This window comes from Carassius carassius, chromosome 18 (genome assembly GCF_963082965.1).
Source record: "Carassius carassius chromosome 18, fCarCar2.1, whole genome shotgun sequence".
Taxonomy (NCBI): Eukaryota; Metazoa; Chordata; class Actinopteri; order Cypriniformes; family Cyprinidae; genus Carassius; species Carassius carassius.
Window position 1 is genome coordinate 6,237,828 of NC_081772.1, and position 19,303 is coordinate 6,257,130.

At 38.1% G+C, this 19,303-nt stretch overlaps 4 protein-coding genes across 4 annotated transcripts; 3 read left to right on the plus strand and 1 right to left on the minus strand.

The window, feature by feature from the left end:
- Nucleotides 1–30: 30 nt before the first annotated feature.
- LOC132092213 (gap junction Cx32.2 protein-like) lies at nt 31–2,830 on the plus strand. Its single transcript, XM_059498359.1, has 2 exons — nt 31–83; nt 1,752–2,830. Exon 2 carries the CDS (start codon nt 1,786–1,788, stop codon nt 2,479–2,481), a length of 696 nt encoding a protein of 231 aa, XP_059354342.1. The 5' UTR covers nt 31–83; nt 1,752–1,785; the 3' UTR covers nt 2,482–2,830.
- Nucleotides 2,831–4,539: 1,709 nt separating this feature from the next.
- On the minus strand, nt 4,540–6,289 carry LOC132092211 (gap junction Cx32.2 protein-like). The gene is made up of 2 exons (XM_059498358.1): nt 6,063–6,289; nt 4,540–5,315 (listed from the first exon to the last, which is right to left on the minus strand). The coding sequence occupies exon 2, from the start codon at nt 5,307–5,309 to the stop codon at nt 4,572–4,574; it is 738 nt and encodes a 245-aa protein (XP_059354341.1). The 5' UTR covers nt 5,310–5,315; nt 6,063–6,289; the 3' UTR covers nt 4,540–4,571.
- A 5,089-nt stretch (nt 6,290–11,378) lies between these two features.
- On the plus strand, nt 11,379–13,310 carry LOC132092214 (gap junction Cx32.2 protein-like). Its single transcript, XM_059498360.1, has 3 exons — nt 11,379–11,597; nt 11,995–12,052; nt 12,429–13,310. The coding sequence occupies exon 3, from the start codon at nt 12,450–12,452 to the stop codon at nt 13,284–13,286; it is 837 nt and encodes a 278-aa protein (XP_059354343.1). The 5' UTR covers nt 11,379–11,597; nt 11,995–12,052; nt 12,429–12,449; the 3' UTR covers nt 13,287–13,310.
- Nucleotides 13,311–14,227: 917 nt separating this feature from the next.
- On the plus strand, nt 14,228–18,975 carry LOC132092215 (gap junction alpha-1 protein-like). Its single transcript, XM_059498361.1, has 2 exons — nt 14,228–14,363; nt 16,188–18,975. The coding sequence occupies exon 2, from the start codon at nt 16,204–16,206 to the stop codon at nt 17,344–17,346; it is 1,143 nt and encodes a 380-aa protein (XP_059354344.1). The 5' UTR covers nt 14,228–14,363; nt 16,188–16,203; the 3' UTR covers nt 17,347–18,975.
- The last annotated feature ends 328 nt before the right edge of the window (nt 18,976–19,303 follow it).

Sequence of the window (19,303 nt, forward strand, 5' to 3'; positions counted from 1 at the left end):
AAGTTCAATCTTTACACCCGACACATGCCACTTAATCATTGAGCAACACAGTCAGCACAGCACTGAAACACAAGCTGTCACAGGTAATAATATAGATTTTATTTTAAATTTGCATATGGATCTATCTGTTTGCTCATTTATATGTGAAATTGTATATTGTGAAGTTTAGTTAAGGGTTTTAAACAGGTAACAAAACATTATAATCTATTAATTTTAAATTGTACTGATATACAGACATATTTTGGTGATTGCTGAATGTTAACCATTCACTCTTTCAAAGTGAATGCTAGATTGGAAAAGTCAGTCATTCACATCGTTAGAACAGTTATTATCTTGAAACATCTGCTTGCTAATTAGTTGCATATTCTTTTCTCTTTGTAATTAAAACGCAAATGTAATTACTTGCCTAGAATGTCTAGAATTGTTTATGGTTAAATATGTCTTTATGTTTATTTCCCCCCCTTTAGGATAACTAAACTAAAGTCCAAATAGTTTTTTACTAAGTAAATGTATTGATGTTCAATTCAAATTCATTTTAAAACTGCACCTTGAAAGTTCATATCTTCATATCATATCAAAAATCTAATTGTTGTCACAGTCCACAAAAGTACTGTGGCTAAAGTTTTTTGGTAAATACATAATTATTTAATTATTCTCAGATAATCTTGTCTATCTGCTGAAATTCGCACGTAGCCCCTGTGCAGATCCAAAAAAAATAAAATAAAATTTAACGTTTTAGTGCATTTATGACATTATTGATGGCAATCAGCAACTATTGGTCATTGAATAATGACTAAAAGTTCACCTATGGAAGAAAGAAAACCATGCAGTGCTGAGATGAACTTTCAATTTTGGGAGAACTATTCCTTAATGGGAATTTGATTACTTGAAAGTAACTATGAATCACATTATGAGGCCTAATGGTTAGAGAGTCGGACTCCCAATCGAAAGGTTGTGAGTTCGAGTCCTGGGCCGGCAGAAATTGTGGGTGGGGGGAGTGCATGTACAGTTCTCTCTCCACCCTCAATACCACGACTTAGGTGCCCTTGAGCAAGGCACTGAACCCCCAACTGCTCCCTGGGCGCTGCAGCATAAATGGCTGCCCACTGCTCCGTGTGTTCACTGCTCTGTGTGTGTGCACTTTGGATGGGTTAAATGCAGAGCACAAATTCTGAGTATGGGTCACCATACTTGGCTGAATGTCACTTCGCTTGTGTTTGTTTGTTTATATATTTTTTTTTTATTTTTTTCTCTTTTTGTCAAGCAATTTTTTCTTAGTTAGTTTTGCCTTTGTTTTCCTTTAAAATTTTTAAAAATTCTTAAATCAAGATACATTTACTTGACTTGTTTAAAATTAATCAAAATTCAAAAATCACAAAATAAGTTTATGCATAAAACAAGAAAGAAAAAAAAGTAAATGGATTAAGAAAAATTTTATTGACTTTTTTCACATTGCATTAAGTTTATCTTTGCTCACCCCACTACTGTTTTTTTTTTTTTTTTCGCTTTTTCGCTTAATTTTTCATAACATTTTCTGGAAAACAAGACTTAATATCTTAAGTCATTGAGCTTCTCTTGCTTACATTTAAGAATGTTTAAATATTTGTACTGGAAAACAAGACAAACATACGAAGAAATTATATATTTTTTTTTGCATGGCATATGGGGTTTGGATGATGGGATGATAAATAAATAAATATATTTTGGGGGATTAAACTGACTTTACTTAACGTGCTGTATTTCTCCCCTAGTTTTTCTGGCAGAGAAGATACAAACGGCACAAGCATGGGAGAGTGGGGCTTTCTCTCCAAGCTGCTGGACAAAGTGCAGTCTCACTCCACTGTCATTGGGAAGGTGTGGCTCACTGTTCTCTTTGTCTTCAGGATCATGGTTCTCGGAGCTGGGGCTGAAAAGGTGTGGAGCGACGAACAATCAAAAATGATCTGCAACACTAAGCAACCTGGTTGTACAAACGTCTGTTACGATCACACCTTTCCAATCTCCCACATTCGCTTCTGGGTACTTCAGATCATCTTTGTGTCTACTCCAACACTTCTATTCTTCGGTCATGTTCTGCATATCCTCCACAAAGATAAGAAATTAAGACAGCAGATTAAAAGCTATGAGGAAAAGCAAGGCCTCAAACATTCCAAATACACTAACGATCATGGCAAAGTTATAATCAAGGGTCAGTTATTAGGTAGTTACCTAGCCAGCCTGTTTGCTAAGATATTGCTTGAGGCTGCGTTTATTGTAGGTCAGTATTATATTTACGGTTTCATAATGATCCCTAAGATAGAATGCTCCCAGTCTCCTTGCCCTCATACGGTTGAGTGTTACATGTCTCGTCCCACAGAGAAAACCATCTTTATTATCTTCATGCTGGTGGTGTCGTGTATCTCTCTGCTTCTGAACGTGGTTGAGATGTTCTACCTGATATGCCGCAGGTCAAAGAGACATCGTGAACAGATGAACAGATGAAAGACGTTCTCGCAAGGTTTAAACGGACCTTCAAAGTCTACCTAAACTTAAGACTGAAAAGACCATGTTTGAAGTTTTAAGCTCTTCCATAGCTACATGAATTTAAGATCTGGGTATTCAAATTCAAGCCATTTTGTGATCATTTTGTTTTGCACAGTTTTTGTTTTGCTGTGATATGATAATATGTATTTTGAACAATGTTTGCTCGAGAATGAATGTTAATGTACATCTGCATGGTGCCACAGGGCATTTCAGGTAATTTTATATGGACTTTTAACCTTTATTAATGTAATAACTTGTCATATGACCTACCATTTATTTCTTCTTATAAACTTTTGTGATGCTTTAATTGTCTTACAGTAGAATTGTCATACAACACGAAGACAACAGTTCATTATGTAGCACACTACATATTTTCATTATATAGTAACTCTCTCTCTCTCTCTCTCTCTCTCTCTTTCTCTCTCTATTTGGTTAAATCAAACCACATGTAACTATATGAGAGCAGTGTTAGTATATGATGTTAATTGTTTCATAATAGCATAGCTCATGATAATTTTAGCTCTTACATGTACATATTATGTTTTTAACTGTGCGACCCGTGATAAAGGTAATATGCTGAAAGAGAGAGAGAGAGAGATTCTGCTTTTAATCATGAACTGTTTTCATTGAATGTGTTAAAACCTTTGTAAATATTATAATTGTTTTTTTCTTGTTAAGATATATTAAAGTATTGCTCAGTCAGCTAATGATGTGTGGGCTGAAGGCGATATTAGGAAATGTTAGTTTTATTAATTTCAATTAAAGGGGAGATCCAAACATATCAATCGTATCATGTACTCACCCTCGTGTTATTCCTCTCCTAACAACAATCTTAAAGTGTCACAGAAGTGCTTCATACGTCTCGTGCTGTTGGAATCTAATTTGGTCAATTTGAATGTGCGCATATTTTAAGCTTCACAAGTATTCAATATTCAAATATTCTCAGGTGTCTTGTCAGTTGCCTAACATTCCCCTTTGTTGTCTATGGAAGAAACAAACCTATATAAATGTTGAGACAACCTTTTATAATAATAATAATAATTATTATTATTATTATTATTATTATTATTATTATTATTATTGTATTTATCTATTTTTTGGTTAAACTATTCCGTGATGGAAATACTTGAAGCACAAAAATTCTAAACAAAATCCACTTTAACTATGAAACCACATTAGGCTATGTGGAGTACACTTTTTCTTTTTTCTTTTTTTTTTAATTGCAGTTAAATTTTTATTTAAAAAATAAAATAAAATAATTGTATAATAAAAACTTGAAAACGTACAAATACAAGACAAAAATGAGTAAATGTCATGGCTAAATATTGTATTAATCTGTCTGAAGTGTCATTGAAATGTTCAAATTATTTTTAATCATCAAACGCCCCCCAGCGGTGGAAAGTCTCCCAGAATTTTCCTGGTTAATATAGGATAATTTAACCCCCTTGCAATATTTAGAAAGGTCTAATCATTTCTCTTGCACCTTATACCTTAAACAACACTTTTTTATGTGCATTTATACTTGCACACATGACTTGTTCACAGTAATTCATAAGCATAAATGTTAAAAATCATAACCGTGCATTAACATTCTAATGATTGTTGTGGTAGGTATAGTATTTTTAAAAGTGGTCAGTTGTAGTCAGTTTCCAAATGCAAGACTGTTTGGAAAAGTGGGACTGAAGACATTTAGGGGTCCTTGAAGTAATGAAGTTATAATATGTGGAGATTTGTAAATGTGTGGGTTTATAATAATTGCTACAAGTCAAGTCAAGTTGAGCTTTATTGTCATTCCGCTACATGTGTGGACATACAGCGGAACGAAATGCCATGCCGCACAGGACCACAGTGCTACATAAATACAAACCCCTGGTATTAGAGTTATAAAATAAATGCATCATTTTTACAGTAGATGTCACTATAATAAAAATTGTATTACAGAAAACGCATCATTTGTTTCCTTAAACCAATAAAATTGTGGTTTGTAAAAGAAGTAAAAAGTGCTGATTTCTTTAAGGGAAATATAATGTCATTTCAGACAGTTTCATTCAGCAAAATGTCTTAGTGGGGGTTAATTTCTGCATCTCATCCACTATACGTGTCCTCTTCTTGTGTTCCCCTCTTCGACCCATCAGATAGAATATCTCTCCTAGATTTAAAGCTAATGACACACATGCCACAATGAGCATGAATACAATGAATACGGTCTTTTCAGTTGGACGGGATGTAAAACAATGCAGACCGACTGCAGGACAAGGATCTACATTACATTCTAGCTGTGTGGGCATCCAAAGACCGATTAAATAATACTGGGCTACAATGAACCCGGCTTCAAACAAAATGGTTACAGTGATACTCAGCATATAGCAACCAAGCAGGCTCCCTTTGTAATAGATCTTCCCGTTGTCATCAGTGTATTTGAGCAGTTTTACACCACTTTTCTCTTCCTGGTTTTGTAAATGCAGCCTCAGTTTGTTTTCTTTGTGGATGACATGCAGAACATAGCCGAGGTAGACCAGATTTGGCGTGGCAACAAAGATGATTTGGAGCACCCAGAATCGCATGTGGGAAATGGGGAAGATGTGGTCGTAGCACGCGTTCAAGCAGCCAGGAGTGTTGATGTTGCAGACCATACTTGACTGTTCATCTCCCCAGACTTTATCCAGGCCAGCTCCAAGAACCATTATTCTGAAGATCAGCAGAACCGTCAGCCACACTTTCCCAATATTGGTTGAGTGAGACTGCACTTTGTCTAAAAGCTTGGAGAGGAATCCCCAGTCGCCCATTCTGACCTGGAAATTAGAAGAATTTTGAAGGAAACTACGACATGGGAGAACAGGAATTACATATTAAGAATTATAAGAATGATTCAAATAGAATAAATAAATAAATAAATAACTCTATGAATGTGGCATTATAAGTATGTATTTTCTAATCCTTTATATTTATGTAAATGTTTTAATTACTTTATATTATTTAATGAAATTTAGAATCGTTTATTAAATTATTGCAATTTAAAGAAGTTTCCTATTTAAATTTATTTTAAAATGTAATTTATTCCTGTGATGCAATGCATCATTACTCCAGTCTTCAGTGTCACATTATCCTTCAGAAATCATTCTAATATACTGACTAATTAGACTTTTGAACGGCAGGGTGTATGTGTGTGTGTGTGTGTGTGTGCGTGTGTGTATGTATGTATGTGTATATATATATATATATATATATATATATATATATATATATATATATATATATATATTTATATTTATATATATATTTATACACATACATACATATCCATATATACTGAAATAGAAATACTTTTTTTCATAGGTTCAAATGTAAAATTGAGTTAAGAATAAAAGCAAATGTATGGGTTTTACTAGCAATATACAGTATAGTAGAAAAATGTGCACAATATCATCATAATTAAAATATTTGACATATATCAGCTATAAGCAAATATATTGTTGTGTCATAAGAAAATAATTCCAAAAATCAATTAACAAAATAGTTGAATTAATTCCATATCCTACCTTTTATATGATGACAGGTCCAGTGAACCTTGTCCTTTAATTGTGGGCAGGTGAAGAGGCGATATCAGAGCTTTCCGTCTTTCATGTTCTGATCTTCAACAACTTTTGTAATTTTTATAAGTGTAGCTTTCATTTAGTGTCCACCCACAAAAAAAACATCTGCATTTCACTTCAGGTCAACAAGCACGTACTCACTCCCTGTCTAAAATCACACAAAGAGATTTACATCACACCAACCTTTACATTGTCCAGCTTTGACTCAAGATGTTGCAACACATGAAACTAACAAATGTTAAAAGTCACCTCCCACATGATCAGGAGAAATGTGATGAAACAGTCGTTTCCATAGACAGTGTTTTTCAAAATCACAAAAACACATAAACACAATGTTAAAGGGATAGACAGTTTGCATTTTGCAAATTTGGTTTGAAAAAAATATCTTATGTAATCCAAAGCATTCAAGATGCAATCCAAGCCCATGATCATAACAATATGTTATGCTGGTTTCGCTTTGTACAGTCATCATAGGTTTATACTATTATAGTGTTTCAAAAATATTTTAATATTAAATTAGTATTTCAATATTTATTTTAATATAAATGTCTGATTTGAATACAAAAGCAAAATAATTGCATAAAAGCATCTACCAAATGAATAAATTAAAATGTAACTGTATGTGTAAACATGTTAACAATCACATAATTTCCATAAAGGTTAGTCTTATGTCCGTTTTTGAAATTGAGATTTATGCATCATCTTTCCATTGATGTATGGTTTATTAGGATAAGACAATATTTGGCCAAGATACAACTATTTGAAAATCTGGAATATGAGGGTGCAAAAAAAAAAAAAAAAAAAATCAAAATACTGAGAAATTCACCTTTAAAGTTGTCCAAATATATTCTTAGCAAAGCATATTACTGATCAAAAATTAAGTTTTGATATATTTACGGTAGGAAATTTACAAAATATCTTCATGGAATATGATCTTTACTTGATATCCTAATGATTTTTGGCATAAAAGAAAAATCGATAATTTTGACCCATACAATGTTTCTAAAAATGTATCCCAGCGACTTAAGACTGGTATTGTGGTCCAGGGTCACATATGTGTCTCTTGTGAGTGGGCTATGGGGATTTTATTTGGAAAAATGAGCCTCAGACACTACAAAAATGACCTTGAATGACTCTAATCAGTGAAACTTTTTATTTATTTAGAAGAACTGTTATAACTAAACAATTCATGAGAATAAAATCTGACTTTTCCAAGTGATGTATGGAAGAGTGGACCATTTCGGAACAACTTATTCATTGGAATGAATCAGAGCGAGAACAACATTTCACATGAACCTTCAGTTGGACCTTTTAGGATGAACCGATTCACTGGACTTTCTAGCACTGTATACAAGAGACCGGGAATATGCAATTACTTCAGCTTGCTTGGCATTGATCCATGCAGTGCAAGTGCGATGTTGATTTTATTTGTGCTACACCACTAATAGTTCGAAAAATTATATGCCATATTTGATTTTTAGTTCTGTCACTGCAAGATAACCTTTCTGTCAGGGCCTGAGACAATATTTATTTTGATCAACGAGGAGGTGAGGTAAAATCAATAGTCCAGTTTTTCAGAATAAAAATATTTGTTATTTATTGAATCATGTTTGTTGTCACGTTTGACATGAGATCTGGCCGTGTCAGTGTTTTATAAGATTACTCAGAGACTCAAGACAGGCTAAAAGTTCATTGCCAGGATGACTGTCCACAAATCTCTCTCCCACAATTATACAAAATTAAACAAGAATTCCAATCCTTGAGAAATAAAACTCCTTTTTACCAGAAGATTACACAAGGCTTCACTTGAATCAGTTGTTACTTAAAAAAGGTTGTCAGGGTCAATGAGTGTTTTACGCAGAAAATTATAATGTTTTTTCATTTATCATGCATTAAATGTTGGGATTCATCTTTTATAAAGGCTTGCATCAAATTAGGCAAAGATATATGGCTGGTGTTTTTATTTTATTTTATTAAAACAAATAATAAAAACATATTATTATCCATCCATCTTCTTCCGCTTATCCGGGGCTGGGTCGCGGGGGCAGCAGTCTAAGCAGAGAACCCCAGACTTCCCTCTCCCTAGACACTTCCTCCAGCTCTTCTGGGGGGACACCGAGGCGTTCCCAGGCCAGCTGGGAGACATAGTCTCTCCAGCCTGTCCTAGGTCTTCCCCGGGGTCTCCTCCCAGTGGGACATGCCCGGAACACCTTCCCGGGAAGGCGTCCAGGAGGCATCCGGAACAGATGCCCGAGCCACCTCAGCTGACCCCTCTCGATGTGGAGGAGCAGCGGCTCTACTCTGAGCTCCTCCCGGGTGACTGAGCTTCTCACCCTATCTCTAAGGGATCGCCCAGCCACCCTGCGGAGAAAGCTCATTTCGGTCGCCTGTATCCGGGATCTTGTCCTTTCGGTCATGACCCAAAGCTCATGACCATAGGTGAGAGTAGGAACGTAGATTGACCGGTAAATCGAGAGCTTCGCCTTGCGGCTCAGCTCTTTCTTCACCACGACAGACCGGTACATCGACCGCATTACTGCAGAAGCTGCACCGATCCGTCTGTCAATCTCCCGTTCCATCCTTCCCTCACTCGTGAACAAGACCCCAAGATACTTAAACTCCTCCACTTGAGGCAGGAACTCTCCACCAACCTGAAGTGGGCAAGTGAAAAAGTGAAAGTGAAGTGACATTCAGCCAAGTATGGTGACCCATACTCAGAATTTGTGCTCTGCATTTAACCCATCCGAAATGCACACACACAGAGCAGTGAACACACACACACACACTGTGAGCACACACCCGGAGCAGTGGGCAGCCATATATGCTGCGGCGCCCGGGGAGCAGTTGGGGGTTCGATGCCTTGCTCAAGGGCACCTAAGTCATGGTATTGAAGGTGGAGAGAGAACTGTACATGCACTCCCCCCACCCACAATTCCTGCCTGCCCGGGACTCGAACTCACAACCTTTTGATTGGGAGTCCGACTCTCTAACCATTAGGCCACGACTTCCCCAAATTCCACCAAAAAAGCCACCCTTTTCCGACTGAGGACCATGGCCCCGGATTTGGAGGTGCTGATTCTCAGAAATTCTGTCCATAAAAATCATGAACAGAACCGGCGACAAAGGGCAGCCCTGCCGGAGTCCAACACGCACCGGGAACAAGTCTGACTTACTGCTGGCAAGACGAACCAAGCTCCTGCTCCGGTCGTACAGGGACCGGATAGCCCTTAGCAAAGGGCCCCGGACCCCATACTCCCGGAGCACCCTCCACAGGCCGCCGCGAGGGACACAGTCGAATGCCTTCTCCAAATCCACAAAGCACATGTGGACTGGTTGGGCAAACTCCCATGAACCCTCCAGCACCATGTAGAGGGTATAGAGCTGGTCCAGTGTTCCATGGCCTGGACGAAAACCACACTGTTCCTCCTGAATCCGAGGTTCTACTATCGGCCGGATTCTCCTCTCCAGTACCCTGGCATAGACTTTCCCAGGGAGGCTGAGAAGTGTGATCCCCCTGTAGTTGGAACACACCCTCCGGTCCCCCTTCTTAAAAAGAGGAACCACCACCCCGGTCTGCCATCCCAGAGGCACCGTCCCCGACTGCCACGCGATGCTGCAGAGGCGTGTCAGCCAAGACAGCCCCACAACATCCAGAGACTTGAGGTACTCAGGGCGGATCTCATCCACCCCCGGTGCCTTGCCACCGAGGAGTTTCTTGACTACCTCGGTGACTTCAGCTTGGGTGATGGACCAAGTCCACATCTGAGCCCTCAGCCTCTGCTTCCTCAATGGAAGACGTGACAGCGGGATTGAGGAGATCCTCGAAGTATTCCTTCCACCGTCCAACGACATCCCCAGTTGAGGTCAACAGCTCCCCACCTTTACTGTAAACAGCGTTGGTAGGGCACTGCTTCCCTCTCCTGAGGCGCCGGACGGTTTGCCAGAATCTCTTCGAGGCTGACCGATAGTCCTTCTCCATGGCCTCACCGAACTCCTCCCAGGCCCGAGTTTTTGCCTCCACAACCACCCGGGCTGTAGTCCGCTTGGCCAGCCGGTACCTGTCAGCTGCCTCAGGAGTCCCACAAGCCAACCAGGCCCGATAGGACTCCTTCTTCAGCTTGACGGCATCCCTTACTTCCGGTGTCCACCACCGGGTTCGGGGATTGCCACCTCGACAGGCACCGGAAACCTTACGGCCACAGCTCCGAGCGGCCGCTTCGACAATGGACTCAATATCTCCAGCCTCCCTCGGGATCCGGTCGAAGCTCTGCCGGAGGTGGGAGTTGAAGATCTCTCTGACAGGAGACTCGGCCAAACGTTCCCAGCAGACCCTCACAGTACGTTTGGGTCTGCCGAGTCTGTCCAGCTTCCTCCCCCGCCATTGGATCCAACTCACCACCAGGTGGTGATCGGTTGACAGCTCCGCCCCTCTCTTCACCCGAGTGTCCAAGACATACGGCCGGAGGTCGACAAAGTCGATCATCGACCTACGGCCTAGGGTGTCCTGGTGCCACGTGTACTGATGGACACCCTTATGCTTGAACATGGTGTTCGTTATGGACAAGCTGTAACTAGCACAGAAGTCCAATAACTGAACACCGCTCGGGTTCAGATCAGGGGGGCCGTTCCTCCCAATCACGCCCCTCCAGGTGTCACTGTCGTTGCCCACGTGGGCGTTGAAGTCCCCCAGTAATACGACGGAGTCCCCAGTCGGAGCACTTTCCAGCACCCCTCCCAGAGACTCCAAGAAGGGCGGGTACTCTGCTCTGCCGTCAAGGAGACAACAGTGTCAATGAAGAGCTTGAATGAAAATCAAGGTAAATATAATTTTGTTTGCACCATTGACAGTCAAGATTTTTCGTTTTATGCAAAAAGTGTAATTGTTTGTTTGTATAAATTTAGCAGTCACTCTGAAAAAAAAAATATTCAGTGGTTAAGTGTCTTCTCAAGGTCACAGCAGTGATTTTTGTTCCTCATGGGGCTCAAACCCAGCAACCTTACCAGCCCTGATGTTTAGCCACTACACCACACCACCATCACATAAAGATGCTGCTTCCACCTAGCGACAGAAACTAAGCTGATGATTTATAGCTGAATTTCACCAATGTGTGAAAGTGTGATGAAACTCATGCTGTGACTAATTACCAGTGGTTCTAAGAAGAACAAAAATACAGAAGTGAAAAATTCTAGTTAAAACTAGTTTTTTTATTATACAGATGGGTGGAGCATGTAGTGTCCCTTCAGATATAGGTAAATCAGAGAGAAGATGACAGATTGAAACAGTCAAGTCTTGTCTGAGAGTCATTGAAACCGAGAAATATTTTACATTTTAATGATAAAATAGTTTGGTTATAGAATCGTTTTTAAATCTCAGGGAGCCGAATAAGGAAATATATTTATTTAAATACACAAAAAATAATATTGAGGATCATTAGTTGTTGTATCTTTACGAGAAATTACCATTCGGATCCATTTGTTCAGGTAAGAATATTTTGGAATTTGTTGGAGAATGATTTTTTAACATATTTTTTTTTATCTTTAAAAAATCTTACTGAAAACATTGTAGAAACATCACTCAAAAGTAACTTTACTTCAACAGTTTCAGATCACAGAGTCTTAGACATTTCAATAAATGAGAAAATGAAGTTATTTATTAAATGGAATATATTTAAAATACATTTTACAGATAAAACAATATAAATATCTTAAATAGAATGAGTTCAGTTTAGTTGTTTTATCTTATCTTTATTAAATCTTACAGAAAACCTTTTAGAAACATCATTAAAAGTTTGCTTCAAAGGTTTCAGGTTTACTCAATAAACCAAAACACTTTGATTTTTTTTTTCTAAACCGTGATTATGATTTGATATTTTTATAGGGTGACAACAAATACTTCAAGCTTACAAGACACAGCATTTTTTTCTCCATAATATTTGGTGAGTATGAAAGTTGTATAATGGATAAGATATTGAGCAAGATCTTTTTGAGAAGTGAAAATAGTAAAATGGTGAGTGAGCAGTCTACGAAAATCTCAGTCTAATTGCTGGAACTGTTTTTGTCATTTTGATCAGTTCTGCATTGTTCTTTAATGCTGTAACATTCATGGTATATTTCCATATTCTTTTGCCTTCTTGATTATAACAAGAACCTGGTTTGCTAATAACATGGCTTAAATAAATACAAAATAAAAAGTTGGGGAAAAAGGCCTACATGAATTCACTCTTTTGACCCCCAAATTGTTTAGATCAACCAGGGTTTCTTATTGAAACTAATTGTGGATAATTCAGTGTAAATCTCCTGTTTATCCTTCAGGGAAGTCTTGAGCAACCAATCATGGGAGACTGGGGGTTCCTCTCAGCTTTACTGGACAAAGTACAGTCCCACTCCACCGTCATCGGCAAGATATGGATGAGCGTCCTCTTCATCTTCAGGATCCTGGTGCTGGGAGCAGCGGCGGAGAACGTGTGGGGTGACGAGCGATCCAACTTAGTATGCAACACCAACACCCCTGGTTGTGAGAACGTGTGCTATGACTGGAAGTTCCCCATCTCGCATATTCGCTTCTGGGTAATGCAGATCATCTTTGTTTCCACTCCAACTTTGGTATATCTGGGCCACGTGGTGCACGTCATCCACCAAGAGAACAAACTGAGAGAGGAGCAGAAAATAAACCCGATGTCAAAGTCACCAAAATATACAAACGAAAAAGGGAAGGTTGAAATCAAAGGAAGCATGCTGGGTAGCTACTTGACCCAGCTGTTTATAAAAATAATTTTAGAGGTGGCTTTCATCGTTGGACAGTATTATCTGTTTGGATTTATCATGGATCGTAAGTTCAACTGTAAGCGGTTGCCTTGTACAGTGGAGACTGAGTGTTTCGTGTCTAGACCCACAGAGAAAACCGTCTTCATTATCTTCATGTTGGTGGTGGCATGTGTGTCTCTGGCCTTAAATGTTCTAGAAATATTCTATTTGCTTTGTAAGAGGATAAGTGGGAGAAATAAGAAATATAGGAATGCAATTCATACTAGCAATTCTCAATATCCTTCACCTTTTTCAGTAGAACTTGATACTGTCAATGGAATAAGGCACAATGAGTTAAACATGGCCTTTCAGAACAGATATGGTCAAAGCAAAGGCAGCCTTGATGGAGCCAAACCTGAGCCATAAGGCAATTAGTCACTGTGGTAACATGATAAACTTCAATATAATCAACACAACACAGTCACAAGGAAAAATATGTTGATTGTAACTTCTGCTAACTGAACACTAGATGGCGCTGTAATCTTCTTGAGTTGCACTCACTAACCCTCAACTTGTGTCACAACAAGGCCAGTGATTTATTTTATTTTGTTGTCTCCTGTACTGTAGTTTTTATATCATTTTAAAGTATTATTTTCGCAAAGCATCCAACACGAAATATGTGTAACCAATTTCTTGCTTTTTGTGCACTAAGAATAAACAACGTGAGATAAGTAGATGATGGCTGTGTATCAGTTTTCTTACAAAGAAGGGGCACCAGGGACGAAGCTATTAAATTCTTATAAAAAATAAAAAAAAAAATAAAAAAAAACATTTATAATATTTAACACATACACTAAAATAACTTTTAATATTGACTATTAAAAGTTAGTAAATATTAAAATATATATTATTATGCATACATATATATATATATATATATATATATATATATATATATATATATATATATATATATATATATATATATATATATATATATATATATATATATATATAAAAGGATATAAGGTAACTTTTAATAGTAAATATTACAAGTTATTTAAGAGTATGTGTTTCCCTTTCATGTTTCCCTTTCATGGTCTATTCTTTTTTAGATAGTCATAAAAACTTCCTGACATAGCTAACTGCTTTACAGATTACTTATGTACAATCAACACGTCAGAAATGCAATTATATTATAATATATATTTTATGCATTTTATATCATATTATGATTGTAAAAATGTTCAACAAATTTCATAAAGTTTTCGAGAGAAACGTGTTCGTCTGAGTAGAGGAGGACCTAAAAAAACTTATTTCTTGTGACGTAGCCAGTCATGTGACTTTGCCAAACTTTGTGCGTCTGCTCCCACTTTCTCCTCTCTGAGTTAGGGCAAGTGTTCCTCAATTTCTCAGTAGTCGCTCACTTGGATTTGGTGACTGATCTTCAGAGGTGACGGAGTAAGTCCAATACAGGGCTCTCCTCTTTTTACTTCTCTCCAGGTAAGTTTTTATAGAAGGTCTAACAACTTTTAACAAGGTCTGCAAAACTTTTTATTTATTTATTTATTTCCATAGCGGCAATAATATTCAGAACTGAACAACACAGCAAATTTGAAAGAATTTTAAGGTTTTAAATGTCTCTTGTCATAATAATTTTTAACTTTAGCAACATTTGAGTGAGATCTGAAGTTAATGAAATTATCGGAATCGTTATGATGTGATTTATATAATATATTGTAGTCATATTGTTCAATATCTAGCTATATAATATTTTCTCTCAGCATTTTATTCACGTCTGCTGTGCAGTACACGTTCGGTGAAAAATAGGGTAATTTAATAGGCATTTCAATAATTAAACTAAAAATGATACAACAGACAGTTTAGAAAAACTTTTTGTCTGGAAAAAAGTTTTGAAGGAAAAAAACAAACATGAATCAAAAACATGAATTTACTTGTAACTAATTACAACAAAAATCTTATTAATAGAATAAGATGAAAACCAACTTTGGGTCTTTTCTTTCTTTGTTTTTAGAACTATAATACGACTTTCTGGTGAAAACCAATCCGTTTTCATCAAATCTGCGCGTGTAGGGGGCGCTATTCAGTCCCTCTACACAATGTTAAGCGGCTTGTCTGTTACATCACTTTAACCTGTAATTCCCAAACATCCCTACATTCATTCTTGCTTTCAGTGTAATGACAATTGTGATTTTTATATGTTTAAATAAATGTAACATACAGTTATTAATAATTTAGCTACCTAAAATTCAGTAGAATGTGACTGAGCTACTAATCACCAATCAAATGTCTGCCCATTTGTTGTCTAAACAACAAAAACACAAAAATAATGTTTTAATACAATTTCTTTGCCAACCTGATGTCTTTTATGGACTTTTAACAAGGTCATAATATACATTACACACATAACCCATTTAAAATTTGTATTATTGCCTTGAGATCCACAAATTGTCCCGGATATCGAAGGGATGCTCTTTTTCATAACTGCGCCACATGGATCAGGCAGTTCTTTAAAACTTCTTAAACTGTTCCGTATGATATTTGTTTTTCCATGCTATGCAAAGGATTTAATCAAAGACTTGCTGCCCAGTTCTATTCAGATTTCAAGGGAATGTTATTGTTCATTATTTAAACATCTCTGATGTGACTAGAGGGACAGGCATTTTGCTAATTAAACAAGGATCTTTAAATTCTCCAGTGTCCTAGCTGCTTAGTCACGTTTTGTTCAGAGATGTTTAAATCAGTTGATAATGACTCACTTTCTGTCATGGAAGCATTTGCTAGATACATTTTATTTCACAATGCAAAAGACAGCAAGTCCTGGCAGCTATATTTACAACCCTATGTGTGTGAGCCACATGTTTGTTATCTGAGCTATCCGAGACCAGGTGTAGTTTATATTATGATAATCTCGAGGTCACTTTTCATGATTATTTTCATAATAACCTCCTCAGCAGGTGCTGAAACTAACACTTTCATGATGTGCTTCAAGTACAGAAAAATACATTACATGTGGACACTAAAGTCACACTTCAAAATGTTAGATTCCATTGCATTACATAACTTTATATACGTATGTATGTATGTATACATACATATAATTATGTAATGCAAATCCACTAAAAGTGATGGACTGTTTGGTTAAAAATAATAGAAAAACATTTCAAAGTGAAGTATTATCGGCTATGACATATCACTTTGATATTTTGATATCTAATGCAATAACATTCAGACGTATCAAAGTGTCACTGAAGTGTCCAAAATTGTCTAAATACATTTAATTACATCTCAGCTTTCTATTTTCAGCTAGAACTCCCTTAAGATGGGTGACTGGAGTGCGTTGGGAAGACTTCTTGACAAGGTGCAGGCCTACTCCACGGCCGGAGGGAAGATCTGGCTCTCCGTGCTCTTCATTTTCCGGATCCTAGTTCTGGGAACAGCAGTGGAGTCGGCCTGGGGTGACGAGCAGTCAGCGTTCAAGTGCAATACCCAGCAGCCCGGTTGTGAGAATGTCTGCTATGACAAATCGTTCCCCATCTCGCACGTGCGCTTGTGGGTCCTTCAGATCATCTTCGTGTCCACCCCTACGCTCCTGTACCTGGCGCACATTTTCTACCTGATGCGCAAGGAGGAGAAGCTCAACCGCAAGGAGGAGGAGCTGAAGGCCGTGCAGAACGACGGTGGTGACGTCGAGCTCCATCTCAAGAAGATCGAGCACAAGAAGTTCAAGCACGGCCTGGTGGAGCATGGCAAGGTGAAGATGAAGGGTGCCCTGCTGCGCACTTACATCGTCAGCATCCTTTTCAAGTCCATCTTTGAGGTGGGCTTCCTGTTGCTCCAGTGGTACATCTACGGCTTTAGCCTGGCTGCCGTGTACACGTGCGAGCGTTTGCCTTGCCCCCATCAGGTGGACTGTTTCCTCTCCCGCCCCACGGAGAAGACCATCTTTATTATCTTCATGCTGGTGGTTTCGCTTGTGTCACTTATGCTCAACATCATCGAGCTCTTCTACGTGCTCTTCAAACAGATCAAGGACCGTGTGAAAGGCCGCCAAAACGAGTTCCCCACCGGCACCTTGAGCCCCACGTCAAAGGAATTGTCCACAACCAAATACGCCTACTACAACGGTTGCAACTCTCCTAATGCGCCGCTCTCGCCAATGTCGCCTCCAGGCTACAAACTATCCACCGGCGAGCGGACCAACTCTTGTCGCAATTACAACAAGCAGGCCAACGAGCAGAACTGGGCCAACTACAGCACAGAACAGAACCGCTTGGGCCAGAATGGCAGCACCATCTCCAATTCGCACGCTCAGCCCTTCGGCTACCCTAACGACACACACGAGCACAAGAAACTGACACCAGGCCACGAGCTACAGCCATTGGCGTTGATAGATGCTCGGCCGTGCAGCCGTGCCAGCAGCCTAATGAGCAGTCGAGCAAGGCCTGATGATCTGGACGTCTAGCTGTGCGACTTGGTGCCACGTCACGAAACTAGAGGACTGACACGGGCAATGAGACGTGTTCATTTCCTGTAATGAGGGGGCGGGGCTTCATCCGCGCGAGTTGGGGTGAGGACTCTAGACTCTAGTCGATACAGAGACATAAAATTACTCACACTGCTGGAGGTACTATTCATTAATAATGATGTTGAAACTATCAGAGCTCTAACAACTGAACAGCCAGGGGGGACTCGAAGGGGCACAATTAGGGCCAAACCTGGCGCGTCTCTCAATTCTGCCCACCAGAATATGCCTTGGTAATATGATTGATTTTGTTGTGCTTGTTAGTATTGGGTTTATTAAAATGCCACACAACGATTCCATTTTCACAAGTTGCACTCCTATAGTAGATGTAGATTTGTGTTTTAACCCCAACTACAGTCAATCCCGGTTATTACGTCACTTGTTCACATGACCTCAAATCCACATTGACCAACAGGGTGTTCGCAGTCATGAATTAATATTTATTTATTCATAACGATTAACAGGATATCCACCACTAGATGAAAATTGACTACTACTCAAGGTTATGTCTACATAATTAATACCATCCAAGGGCATATTTATTGACAATAACCCAAAATTCAGCAATACATCCATCAGCAAATATTTTTTTTTTTTTTTTTTTATCACAGTGGGCTGTCATTTTCCTGATAAACTTTGAATTTATGTGGTGTCATTTTTTTGTTATTTGATGATATATGTTGTTTTTTTGGGTGGTGGTATGAAACGGAAATGTCTATGTGTTGACTGAGTTGCTGTACCAACTGTTACAAGGCTTGATTTTATTTTCTGCATTTTAATTTTTACCGAAATTTTCCTAAATAGTGTGGGAGAGAAAGGCTTTGTTTTTGTTCTCTTTTTTTAAAAGTCATTTTTTTTCTTTTTTCTTTTTAAGGGCTGATGGATTGGATTAGTTTTGAATTAGAATAAGTAGAATTAATGTCTTACCTTTGGAGTGAATGACCTTTTTAACTCAATGTAATCATTGCTGCTTGAGAGATAGAGTTTTAGTACTGTAAATCAAACTAACTATGTCATAAATGTGAGGTTTTTTTAGAAGACTGCTTTTTAGAGCTGGACTAATATTTAGTCAGTTATATTAAGAGATATATGCCAGCGTAGCTCCACAACTACCAAACTCTAGTAGATGAAATTTCATTATGGACATTCTTTGTTTTGATTTTTCTAATTGTGCATCATAGTATATTGGTACTCATTTGCAGAGGCTCATGGATTTTTCAGCTACAACGGTGTTTGCACTGAGATTTTGGCTAGAGTTGTTATTTGATGCAAAATTGACTAAAAGTTCTCTGTTATGCATGTAACTAATTTATTTTACAACAAAATCACTATACTTTAACAGTGCTCTCACAGAATCCTTGGGTATGGGACATTGAGTGGCTAAGACAAGATTTTGCATCTGGTAAATAGCACAAATTGGGTTTTAAATCAGAAAAACACTGATGTAATGTCATTCCGTACTGTGCGCATGACAGTGGAAAAAATGAGAAATCAAACAAAAACGGACATTTATCAAATCTGTGAAAAAATAAATTTAATCAATAAAGATTTTTTCTTTGTCATTTTGTATTTGTGTCTCAGTCAAACTCTTTTATTTGATTACACTAATGCTCAAACTGTGTTTCCAATATGCACTTATCCATTTTTGCTTACACCCAAGGAGAGGCTTACAAACTAAATAAATATATAAATAAAAAGACAAAATGCACTGCATCTAAAGGAGTCTGGTGCAGGCTTTTTATCCAAGAGAATTAGCCTAACACAAACCACTGTGTTTAAACAGACAAATGCAGTGCAACGGCCAAGATCTGTATACGCCAAGACCGACTTGCAAACCAAAAGTCTGATAAGTTTTTACATGTATGTTTTAAAATACCCCAGAAACTTTCAAAATTTC